Genomic DNA, 12,589 nt, shown 5'->3' with positions numbered 1-12,589 from the left:
AACCAGGACAATGGCTGAGATCCTGATGACATATATATATGTGATATATAACAATAACAGGCTCTTATATGTGAAACAATTTCCCAGGAAACATGTCACATATTATAAGATATATTATAATGCAACAGAAGAATCCAAACAAATGTTTAACATTTAAAATAATGGGAATCCTTTGGGCTGCTTGGAGAGATTAGATGTGACAAAGTATTTAAATTGGCTAGATTCTAGTTCATAGCTGAACAATTAACAGATCAGTATTTACAATGCTGAGTATAGAAGCATGAATGCCAAGCTATACACATCAAAGAACTGTTCTTCATCACTGTAAAACTAAGAATGTTTGCACCAATGATTATTTTCCATAGCATCCTGAAGCTGACTTTTTCACACAAGTAGATGGTTACAGTCATGTTTAATGTAACATTTTCAGTCAGTGTTTATGGCCAATGTGCCACTTGCAAATAGTACCAAATATATTTTGCTTTAAAAGATAATTTTAGAAAAACTTTAATGCTCTAAAACTATTTTCCCCTCTTTCCATCTGGACCACCCACCATTCCCAACTCAGTGTAACTGACTGCTGGGAAGTGCATTAGAGGAGCATGGGTTGACAAGTTCTCCAATTTCCATTTAATCTTTACTTCTTGAACTTTCTAGATGGTTCAGCAAGTGTATCCAGTGAATAACTGAGCCATACACACCAGGAAAGTTACAAGTTCCATCCCGGGACTTTGCTGGTTAGTTGATCTCAGTTGGGACAGTGGTAGGGACGCTCTAATTTCCCTCAGTCAGATTACGTTCCTGATCACTATCCAGTGGCTTCTGCTGGAGTGGCTTGTGTGGACTTCCAATGAGGAGAGACACGGGTTTGGCTTTGATACCTGCCCATGGCTGAATAACCTGGCAACACTCAATGGTATGGTTCATACATGAATAATGAACATTGAGTGAGGTACCAGAGAGCGACTGGCATCTATGGAACCATAACCCAGCATAGATTCAGGACCTTGAGAAGAAGGCAGGCAAGAAAACTGGGAAGAAAAGAGAAGAAAAAAAACATTGCTGTCTGCAGGGATATAAGTCACGTCACTCTAATGCCACAAAAATTCAGCACAAATCTCCAACTAAACCAAGACTTAGGCTGGAAATTTCCTCAGATCTGCTCTCACTCTGCCACCGTGACTTCACCACAAGTGCAGTGGAAACCCCGTTTATGCGTATAAACCGGCCAAGTTACAGTGGCGGAGAAGGAGCAACTCCAAGGAAATTTCCAGCCTTAGGTTCTTCATTATATATTTTTTAGAAATTAAAATAGAAAGTTTCTGAACTCTGAAGGAGATAGATAGATTTCTAGACACAAAGGGCATCAAGGGGTATGGGGAGAGAGTGGAAATATGGTATTGAGATAAAGGATCAGCCATGATCATATTGAATGGTGGAGCAGGCTCGAAGGGCTGAATGGTCTACTCCTGCTCCTATTTTTCTATGTTTCTATGTTTCTAACTTAATTTAGAATATATGCTTTTAATCAAATGTGATATTTGTCTATGTTCTAAACGCATATCGACTTACTTTAGATTAAAGATCTTGATGGGAAAACATCAGTCAGGGAAATTAAATATAATCTAGCTGCAAACTAGTAATATGTGGGTATCACAGATGGTTTTTGACCTTTGTAGGGATTCATAGGCCTAGAAATGTCAGCTTCGCCAGGGCGCTAAAAGTAGCGCCCCGGAAGTAGTCGCGGCCGCCCGCCGGAAATTGACTTTGCGCGCCCCAGAGGGAAGCACGGCGCTACTGGAGGCGCCCCACATCCCTCTTGGGGCACTGCAACTCAATATCACTGCGCAACGTGCTGCAGCGGCCACACACTGCGGCACGGCGCGCTGCAGTACTGCAGGCCTTCCTCCCCTTCTTAAAGGGGAGGGGCCTGCTGCAGCGCCATCGAAGATCGCGAATGCCGGCAAAAGAACCCGACACCGAGGAGAAGTGCCGGGCTCTTGGAACATAGCCGGCACTCCGCGGGGGGGGGGGCTCAGGAGGCCGGGGACGGCGGCGCGGAGAGGTGCTGGCAGGCGGCCAGCAAAAAAAAACGGCCGCCCCACACCTCAGCGCCTCTACCACCGCAGGTAGGCCCCCCTGAACCGGTCGCAAATAGCGACCGGCGTTAAAGCAGGGGGCGCAACTAAATTTCGTGATCGAGGTGGTAGCGGGGCGCTGCGCACACCGATGATGTCATCGGTAGCGGCGCAGCGCTAACGGCTAGCGCCGTTATTAGTGTCCCGCGGGAGGCATGGCCAGTGGCTTCCGACCCACTTAGCTCCCTCTTAAGGCGCTAACGGGTGGCGCAGCCCACTGAATTTCTAGGCCATACTGTTTGCCTGCAGTGATGTGCCTCACTTTAGCATTCTTTATACATTCCCAACCACATGCAGTCTGACCCAGGTTCCACAGACAGCACATAATACAGAGACAATAGACTCAATCATATTGTGCTAATGCAATTATCTTGAAACAAATAAAATGTATTTTAATAAATGTCAACATTGAGGAGGATGCATTAAGTTTATAAATCAAAATTATCTCTCCTTTTTATTAGTGAATTCAAGGCAAGGATATAGTGTGGGATAATGCAGCTTTAAAATGATAAACTAACTTCTATCCATAGATGCCAAAGGACTCAGTAACCCAGCCAAAATCAAACGCATGCGGTTCCAGGTACAAGTCAGTTTGGAGGACTATATTAATGACAGACAGTATGACTCTCGGGGTCGATTTGGAGAGCTGCTTCTACTGCTACCCACGCTACAGAGTATCACATGGCAAATGATAGAGCAAATCCAGTTCGTCAAACTCTTTGGAATGGCTAAAATTGACAACCTGCTTCAAGAAATGCTTCTGGGAGGTGAGGTACAATTTTTAACAAAATCTCTCACTGACATTGACCCAGTGCAGTGTGGTATAAAACCCATGATAAAGATAAGGACAAGATCTGAATTTGACACACCCCTTTAAATGATGGTTTTAGCAGGGGCTGCTCACTGTCGTGGTCCTCCTTCAGCTGGAGGCCATAGACCACACCGTCCCCTCTTTCAGTGCCAGCCCATTATCAGCTAGCATAGCAGTAGGGTTGCTTATAGTATCACACTTTTGTCTGATTGCCCCTCCCCTCTCCTATTTGAAAGTGCCGTATCCTGTCATGGTGAGCCACCCAGCAACTCACCAAATTTGTTCCCAACAATGAAAGGCTTTCCTAAATTTTATACCATGCTAAATTTTATACTAGTTCAGAGGTGCTCTGTAGCCTGTGCAGCTTCTAATATACTTGGAGTGTAACGTAGTGCAGTAGCAGGAACTTTCATTATATTATTAAATTATCCATGGCCAGTGTGAGAGCATTACTTCGATAACTGAAGCTTAGCAATAGCATAGACCTGTTAGCATCACTAGGCTGTTTCAGATCCTGTTCTCAATCTGTGGAATTCAGTGCATGCTGTAAAGTTTTAAAATAATGTTTAAAATTAAAGAGACAAACAAATGTGAAAACATAAAATTGCAACCATTTCTGAACAGTGTTATATTACAAATTATTTTTTTAAACACCGTTTCCAATGGTTGATTCCCACAAAAGCACCTAAGGACAATTCTATTCATGTGTGCCCAGCATAGAGCATCTACTCCTGGGAAAGGCGGTAGTTTGTTTGGTTAACAAACCTTCTGGCAAATCCCTGCACAGGAAAGATGTCTTCCTGAGCCAGAATTAACAGAAAAAAAGGAACAAAGGGACACAAGGTGCAGTCAGATTTTGAACAGAGATCTGTGTGGCACAACAATTGGCCTGAAACTGGAAGCTAAAAAATGCAGGTCAGTTTTTGCAATTCAAAGTAATCTGAAAGAAAGGTAATGCTAAAAACAAATGTCAGATCACGATGGGGACAAAGCCCATGATTTATTATTATTTCCCTGTTTTTTTGAGGAGAGAAGTGAGATTGAGCTAAATAAATGGAATTTTCATTGACTGTTACTCTATATATTCACTTGCCGTCTATGAAATAAAGCAGCTAAATGATTCATATCTGCTCTCATCTTACCAAGTGATTTGTGGTCCACCTTAAAAAGTTAATTGGAGAAGTGTTCATAAGGGCACATGTGAAAGACACAATATCCAGTTCAGATCACATGGGGGTCCCACAGTTATACCTCTGGATTATGATATAATACAGTTAGATATTGGGCAGTACAGGTATCCCCCCTAAACTTAAGAGCCTCAGGCAACAAACAGGGGTGATTAGCATTGCTGTACCGGAGTGAATATTTATGGCAGATCCTAAACTGTCACAAGGACCCTTTATTGTATTACAAAAAGAAAATACTGCAGATGCTGGAAATCTGAAATAAAAACAGAAAATGCTGGAAATACTCAGCAGGTCAGGCAGCATCTGTGAAGAGAGAAACAGAGTTAACGTTTCAGGTCGATGACCTTTTGTCAGAACTGGAAAAAAAGCAGGAAATGGAACAGATTTTTAAGCAAGTGTCGTGGCTGGGAAATGGGGGAGGGGATGAAAGAACAAAAGGGAAGGCCTGTGATAGGCTGGAAGGCAGGAGAGATTAAGAGACATTGAGAGACATTAAGAGATATTCAAGGCAAAAGGGGATGGTAATGGGACAGGTTAAGAAACAAAGGATGGCTCTAGATGAAGTGTAAATTGCGCTGGCAGAATGGAAGACAGCTGCCCTGTGGGAGAGAAGAACAGAACAAAAATGTGGATAAAATATATATATGTTATGATCTGAAATAGTTGAATTCTATGTTGAGTCCAGAAGGCTGTAAAGTGCCTAACTGAAAGATAAGGTGCTGTTCCTCGAGCTTATGCTGAGCTTCCATGGAACAATGCAAGAAGCTGAGGACGGTGAGGTCTGAGTAGGAGTGGAGCGGTGAATTGAAATGACAGGCGACCGGAAGCTCGGGGTCCCCCTTACGGACTGAACGGAGGTGTTCCACAAAGCGGTCACCCAATCTGCGTTTGGTCTCCCCAGTGTAGAGGAGACCACATCATGAGCAGCGAATACAGTATACTAAATTGCAACAAGTACAAGTAAATCGCACTTTTCACTTGGGGCCCTGGACAGTGGGAAGTGGGGAGGTATAAGGGCATGTGTTGCATCTCCTGCGCTTGCACGGGAAGGTGCCGGGCGAAGGGGAAGGGGTGTTGGGGGTGATAGAGGAGTGGACTAGGGTGTCGCGGAGGGAGCGGTCCCTACAGAATGCTGAAAGGGGAGGTGAGGGGAAGATGCATTTGGTGGTGGGATCACGCTGGAGGTGGCAGAAATGATACGTTGAATGTGGAGGCTGGTGGGGTGAAAGGTGAGGACAAGGGGAACTCTATCGTGGTTCCGGGAGGGAGGGGCAGAGGTGAGGGCAGAAGTGCAGGAGATAGAACGGACATGGTTAAGGGCCGTGTCAACCACTGTAAAGAGGAATCCTCGGTTGAGGAAAAAGGAAGACATGTCGGAAGCACTGGTATGGAAGGTGGCATCGTCAGAGCAGATGCAGCAGAGATGGAGAAACTGGGAGAATGGAATAGAGTCCTTACAGGAGGCGGGGTGGGAGGAAGTGTAGTCCAGGTAGCTGTGGGAGTCAGTGGGCTTGTAATGAATGTTGGTCAATAACCTCTCCCCAGAGATGGAGACGGAGAAGTCGAGGAAGGGAAGGAAAGAGTCGGAGATGGATTATGTGAAGGTGAGGGAAGGTTGGAAATTGGAAACAAAGTGAATGAAATTATCTAGTTCAAGGCGAGAGCAGGAAATGGCACCGATACAGTCATCAATGTACCAGAAAAAGAGGTGAGGGAGGGGACCTGTGTAGTGTTATGTATTGTGTGTTCTATGGTGTGTTCTCCTCCCACCTGTGGTGGCGCTGTCACAGGAGATAAATGGTTGGGTGTTCTCTCGGTTAAGTTTAGCTCTCTTTGTTCGGAACTTGCCAGAACTTCCTTTCCTTCCAATAAAGCACTTCATGTTTGAATCTCTGAGTTCTGAGTCCTAAATTGTGTCTAGGTAGAAAAGTACCGACACAACAAGTGGCAACGAGGAGCGGATGAATCTGCGTACGTTACGGGTGCAGTGAGTAAACAGAAAATTTAATTTGAAACGTGAGATGGCTACTATATTAGGAAACATCGGTGATTTTGATGAAAATGTGGAGCAATGGAGCGCATATATGGAACGTCTTGACTATTTTGTATTGGCGAATGCGGTGGCAAATGAAAAGGTCGTGCCTACCTTTTTGAGTGTAATCGGGCCGAAGACTTTCAATTTACTTCGCAGCCTCGTGCAGCCAGATAAGCCAGGAACTAAAACATATAAGCAACTAGTGGAAATTCTTGGAGCACATTTTTCACCAAAACCTCTGGTTATTGCTGAGAGATTTAGATTTCACAAACGGAATCAAGAGGAGGGGGAATCAGTGACGATGTTTATTGCTGCTTTAAAAAGGTTGTCGGAACACTGCCAGTTCAAGGAGGTGCTGAATGACACCATTAGAGACAGACTTGTGTGTGGTCTGCAAAATGCAGCCACACTGAAGCGCCTTCTTACTGAGGACAACCTTACTCTTGAAAAGGCCATTGAAGTTAGTGTCTCCATGGAGATGGCGGAAAAGGAGGCTTACCAGTTGAGTTCAACAGGGAGAGTTCACAAGGTGTCGTCTGAGCCTAAAGGTGCGCGGAACGGCACATGTTACCGTTGTGGGAAAACGGGCCATCACGCTAATGACTGCTGGTGTACGGAGCTGGAATGCCAAAATTGTGGCAAAAAGGGTCACATTGAATGCGCCTGTAGAGGTAAAAAAAAGAACAGACAGAGCTGGGAAGCATGGAAGCAAAATGTCTGTATTTGGACAAGAGAGGAAAAAGAGTATTCATTCAGTGCAGTATGATGGAACAAGCAAAACAGAGGGGAGCAACACCTCTGAGGAGGAAGAGGTGCATATACTGACGGCTGCAGGCGGTTCAAATGGCTACTGGGTGTCACCACTGGTGGAGGGACAATCAGTGCGGATGGAGGTGGACACAGGCGCGGCTGTGTCCCTTGTTTCAGACACTGTCTACAACAAAATGCTAAAGCATCTTACCCTTCAGCCGACAAACATTGTGCTAAAGACGTATACCGGCGAACCTGTGGCCATGAGAGGCGTCATTGAGGTGACAGTTAAATTGAACGGAGAGACTGCAAAACTGCCACTATATGTGGTAAAGGGAAATTACCCATCGCTACTGGGACGTGCGTGGCTAGAGAAAATCACGCTGGACTGGCCTGCAGTCCGCATGATGTCAAAAGGGGAGTCAGGTCTGACTGCAGTGTTAAACAAACATGCAGAACTCTTCAATGGGGAACTTGGGAGCATGAAAAAGATCAGCGTGAGACTGGACATTAAACCTGACAGCAAGCCGAAGTTTCACAAAGCCCGACCTGTACCCTATGCAATTAGGCCAAAAGTTGAGGCTAACTTGGAGGCCTTAGTCGAGAATGGAGTCCTGGAGCCTGTGAGCGTGAGCAAATGGGCCACACCCATTGTTCCTGTCCTGAAAAAGGATGGATCTGTTCGAATCTGCGGGGATTTTAAAGTGACTATTAACCCAGTGCTGTCTGTGGAACAGTACCCTCTTCCCCTCATTGATGATCTTTTTACGGGCCTGGCCGGAGGGCAAAAGTTCAGCAAAATAGACTTATGCCAGGCTTATCTACAAATGCATGTCGATGACAAATCAAAGGAGCTGCTGACAATTGTGACACACAAGGGGCTATACAGGTACTGCCGCCTCCAGTTTGGAATTACGTCGGCCCCTGCTCTATTCCAAAGGGCAATGGATCAGATTTTGAGTGGACTGCCAGGAGTCCAGTGCTACCTGGACGACATCCTTGTCACTGGGACAAATGAGGAGGATCATCTTCTGAACTTGGATGCGACACTACAACGACTGAAAGAGTACGGACTCAGAATTCGTAAAGACAAATGTGAATTCTTTCAGTCTTCAGTTGAGTACCTGGGGCATGTGATTGACGCTACTGGCCTGCATAAGGCGCCGCCAAAGGTCAAGGCGATCGTGGAGGCCCCAGCACCCCAGAATGTGAGCCAGTTACGTTCATTTCTGGGGCTACTTAACTACTATGGGAAGTTTATTCCAGACTTAGCAACATTGCTGAAGCCGTTACATCAGTTGCTATGTCAAGGCAAAACATGGAAATGGACTGAACTGTGCAACGAAGCTTTTGCCCAAGCAAAGAAAGCATTGCTGAATTCGGAGGTCCTGACACACTTCGACCCAAAGCTACCTGTGCAGCTAGCATGTGATGCATCACCATATGGTGTGGGAGCAGTCATATCCCACATCATGCCTTCGGGTGAAGAGAAACCTATCGCCTTCGCATCACGCACCTTGAACAAGGCCGAGAGTAACTATGCGCAGATCGAGCGCGAGGCCTTGGGAATCGTTTTTGGAATTCGAAAATTTCATCAGTACCTGTTTGGGAGAAGGTTCACACTCCTGACAGACTACCGTCCATTGACTTCAATCTTCGGGCCCCACACCGGAATTCCGTCTCTCGCTGCAAGCAGGATGCAAAGGTGGGCTTTACTGTTGTCAGGACACACATACGACATCAAATATCGCAAATCAGACTTGCACGGCAACACAGACGGTCTCTCGAGGCTACCCTTGCCTGTTACTCCCCCAGAGCCTCGTCAGATAGACATCTTCTACTTTAGACAAGTGGAGGGAGCACCTGTCACTGCAGTTCAGGTGCGAAGGTACACCCGCAACGATCCAGTCCTGTCTGAGGTAATGGACGATGTCATTCGAGGGAGAGCGATAGGAGATTCTCCTAGTTTGAAACCTTACGTTTCAAAAAGAAATGAGCTCTCCGTCCAGGCAGGTTGTCTTCTTTGGGGACGCCGTGTCATCATTCCGCCACCTCTGAGGGAACCTATACTGCAACAACTTCATACAGGCCACAGTGGGATGGTTCGGATGAATGAAATGGCAAGAAGCTACTTCTGGTGGCCAGGTCTCGATGGGAATATTGAGGAGAAAGCCAAAACATGTTCCCCATGTCAAAGGGTCCGGAATGTTCCACAGCTGGCAACCCTACACCCCTGGGATTGGCCTGCAGAAGTGTGGCAGCGAGTACATGTGGACTTCGCCGGTCCTTTCGAAGGGAAGATGTTTATGGTGGTTGTGGACGCTCGTAGCTAGTGGCCGGAGGTCGCTGTGATGAGGTCTACCACGGCAGAGAAAACAATTGAGAAACTTGGTGAGATGTTCAGCCGTTATGGCTCACCGGAACAACTCGTAAGTGACAATGGTCCACAATTTGTATCACAGGAGTTTGCAACCTTCCTGCATGTGAATGGTGTCCAACACATCAGGTCTGCACCCTATCATCCCTCTACTAATGGCCAGGCAGAAAGGTTCGTGCAAACTTTGAAGCACGCCTTGAAGGCATCGCAAGGTCAGGGCTCAATCCACCAACGTCTGAACAGCTTCCTGTTGTCCTACAGGAACGAGCCACATGCCACAACCAAAACTTCCCCCGCTTCGCTCATGATGAAGAGGCAGTTGCGGACAAGTTTTGACTCACTCAAACCTCCAAGGGCAGAGCAGGTTGTCCATCGTCAACAACAAGCTCAAGTTGAAAAGAGAGAGAAAAGAGCCAAGGAGAGACGGTTTCATCCGGGAGAGCACGTCCTAGCTCGAAACTACAACACTGGACCGAAATGGGTTCCTGCTACGGTGATCGCGTAGACGGGCCCTGTGTCTTACACGGTTGAGACTGCTGAGGACGTCGTCTGGAGAAGACACACAGATCAACTGTTGCTAGGAGCAGAGACAGCCACAGAGGCTCCAATGGCTGGTTGGCCTGAACTGTTTCCGAATGATACCGCAAACCAGCATCCTTTGCCACAGTGCTCTTCTCCAACACAGGAAGTCAAAGAGACTGTTCCACCTGTGAAAACTCCTGACTTTCAACTGACACAGGCACCTTCTCTATCTAGGCCTGTGTCAATGCCTACTGCTGTGGAAGCCAGCGATGACCGCCGGTATCCTGTCAGAGAGCGGCGGCCTCCAAGACGCTTGGATCTGTAGGCTTAGTGACTTACCCACAAGACTGGGGCAGAATAAACCCCAGGGTAAAGTCAGGGTTTGAGGCAGTCTACCTCTACCCTAGGTTAGTTGAGTGTATTGAAAGTAACTTACCTATTGAGGAATAACGTGGACCTTCCATTTAAGAGGGGAGGAAATGTTATGTATTGTGTGTTCTATGGTGTGTTCTCCTCCCACCTGTGGTGGCGCTGTCACAGGAGATAAATGGTTGGGTATTCTCTCGGTTAAGTTTAGCTCTCTTTGTTCGGAACTTGCCAGAACTTCCTTTCCTTCCAATAAAGCACTTCATGTTTGAATCTCTGAGTTCTGAGTCCTAAATTGTGTCTAGGTAGAAAGGTACCGACACAACATGTAGGACTAGAACAAAGAGTGTTCCACATATCCCACAAAAAGGCAGGCATAGCTAGGACCCATGTGGGTTCCCATAGCCACACCTTTGATTTGGAGGAAGTGAGTGGAGTCAAAGGAGAAGTTGTTCAATGTGAGAACAAATTCAGCCAGGCGGAAGAGGGTGGTGGTGGATGGGGACTGGTTGGGCCTCTGTTCAAGGAAGAAGCGGAGCGACCTCAGGTCATCTTGGTGGGGGATGGAGATGTAGAGGGATTGTACGTCCATAGTGAAAAGGAGGCGGTTGGGGCCAGGAAACTGGAAATTGTTAAAGTGGTGGAGGGCATCGGAAGAGTCGCGGATGTAGGTGGGAAGAGACTGGACAAGGGGAGAAAAAATAGAATCGAGATAGGAAGACATAAGTTCCATGGGGCAAAAACAGGCTGAAACGATGGGTCTACCAGTTCCCCAACCCCGCACAGCTCGCTTCTACCTCCTTCCCAAGATCCACAAACAGGACTGCCCTGGTAGACCCATCGTTTCAGCTTGTTCTTGCCCCACGGAACTTATCTCTTCCTATCTCAACTCTATTTTTTCTCCCCTTGTCCAGTCCCTTCCCACCTACATCTGCGACTCTTCCAACGCCCTCCGCCACTTTAACAGTTTCCAGTTTCCTGGCCCCAACCGCCTCCTTTTCACTATGGACGTACAATCCCTCTACACCTCCATCCCCCACCAGGATGACCTGAGGTTGCTCTGCTTCTTACTGATACCTGGGATGGCAGGAATGACGTATGAAGAGAGATTGGGTCGATTGGGCTTATATTCGCTAGAGTTTAGAAGAATGAGAGGGGATCTCATTGAAACTTATAAAATTCTAACAGGACTAGACAGACTAGATGCAGGAAGGCTGTTCCTGATGGTGGGGGAGTCCAGAACCAGGGGTCACAGTCTAAGGATAAGGGCTAAGCCATTTAGGACTGAGATGAGGAGGAATTTCTTCACCCAGAGAGTGGTGAACCTGTGGAATTCTCTACCACAGAAGACAGTTGAGGCCAATTCATTAAATATATTCAAGAAGGAGTTAGATATATTTCTTAAGGCTAAGGGGATCAAGGGATATGGGGAGAAAGCAGGGACAGGGTACTGAATTTGGATGATCAGCCATGCTTTTGTTCTGTTCTTCTCTCCCACGGGGCAGCTGTCTTCTATTCTGCTAGCACAATTTACACTTCATCTAGAGCCATCCTTTGTTTCTTAACCTGTCCCATTACCATCCCCTTTTGCCTTGAATATCTCTTAATCTCTCCTGCCTTCCAGCCTATCACACCCCTTCCCTTTTGTTCTTTCATCCCCTCCCCCATTTCCCCGCCGCTACACTTGCTTAAAAATCTGTTCCATTTCCTGCTTTTTTCCAGTTCTGATGAAAGGTCATTGACCTTGATGTGCCTCAATGAATCCGAGACCCAACGTTAACGGAGCAAAGCAAGGCTTTTATTAACTCAGAAAGTAATACACAGTGGAGAAGTGTCTCCCATCCAAAGATCTGCTGCACTGCCTGTGAGACAGTGCAGCCTGCTTAAGTAGTGGCCAGGTATGGGCGGAGCCCTACACACAATACAGTACAGGTGAGGAAATGAAACTGAAACTAAACTAAACACAGAGAATACAGTGCCTGAGAACACAGAGAATACAGTGCCTGATGAACGGCATATTTCATCACAGACCTGAAACGTTAACTCTGTTTCTCTCTTCACAGATGCTGCCTGACCTGCTGAGTATTTCCCCCTTTATTGTATTTCCACTTTAAGCTTTTTTTCTCCAATACAGACACAATTATGTAGCTGATGTCTTCCAGTTCAGTATTTAATACAACAATAGAACCCAAGGGGATGAATTTCCACTCCTGATCACGCACCATAACGTCAGCGGAAGAACCATCACATTCCCAGAAAACCAGCGTAAACACCGTTTATGCCATTTTTCCAGAATTTCTGCAGCTCTTTCATTGAAATCCTACAGATAATCGGGAGAAGTCTAACAGAAGTTTACCTTCTTAGCCTCTTGTTTCAGATTCTCAAGTATCCTTTGTGTTTCAG

At 46.4% G+C, this 12,589-nt stretch overlaps 1 protein-coding gene across 1 annotated transcript in view; it reads left to right on the top strand.

The window, feature by feature from the left end:
- Positions 1-12,589, top strand: part of hnf4a (hepatocyte nuclear factor 4, alpha) — an 83,759-nt gene that overhangs the window by 65,580 nt on the left and 5,590 nt on the right. Inside the window, exon 8 of the mRNA XM_086005361.1 lies at positions 2,669-2,905. Coding sequence (XP_085861487.1) covers positions 2,669-2,905 — 237 coding nt within the window. The remainder of the gene's footprint in view (positions 1-2,668; positions 2,906-12,589) is intronic.

This window comes from Somniosus microcephalus, chromosome 13 (genome assembly GCF_052327205.1).
Source record: "Somniosus microcephalus isolate GS21.2 chromosome 13, FLI_Smic_1.0, whole genome shotgun sequence".
Classification (NCBI taxonomy): Eukaryota; Metazoa; Chordata; class Chondrichthyes; order Squaliformes; family Somniosidae; genus Somniosus; species Somniosus microcephalus.
Note: the sequence above shows the minus strand (reverse complement) of the source record. Positions and strands in the feature narration are given on the sequence as shown.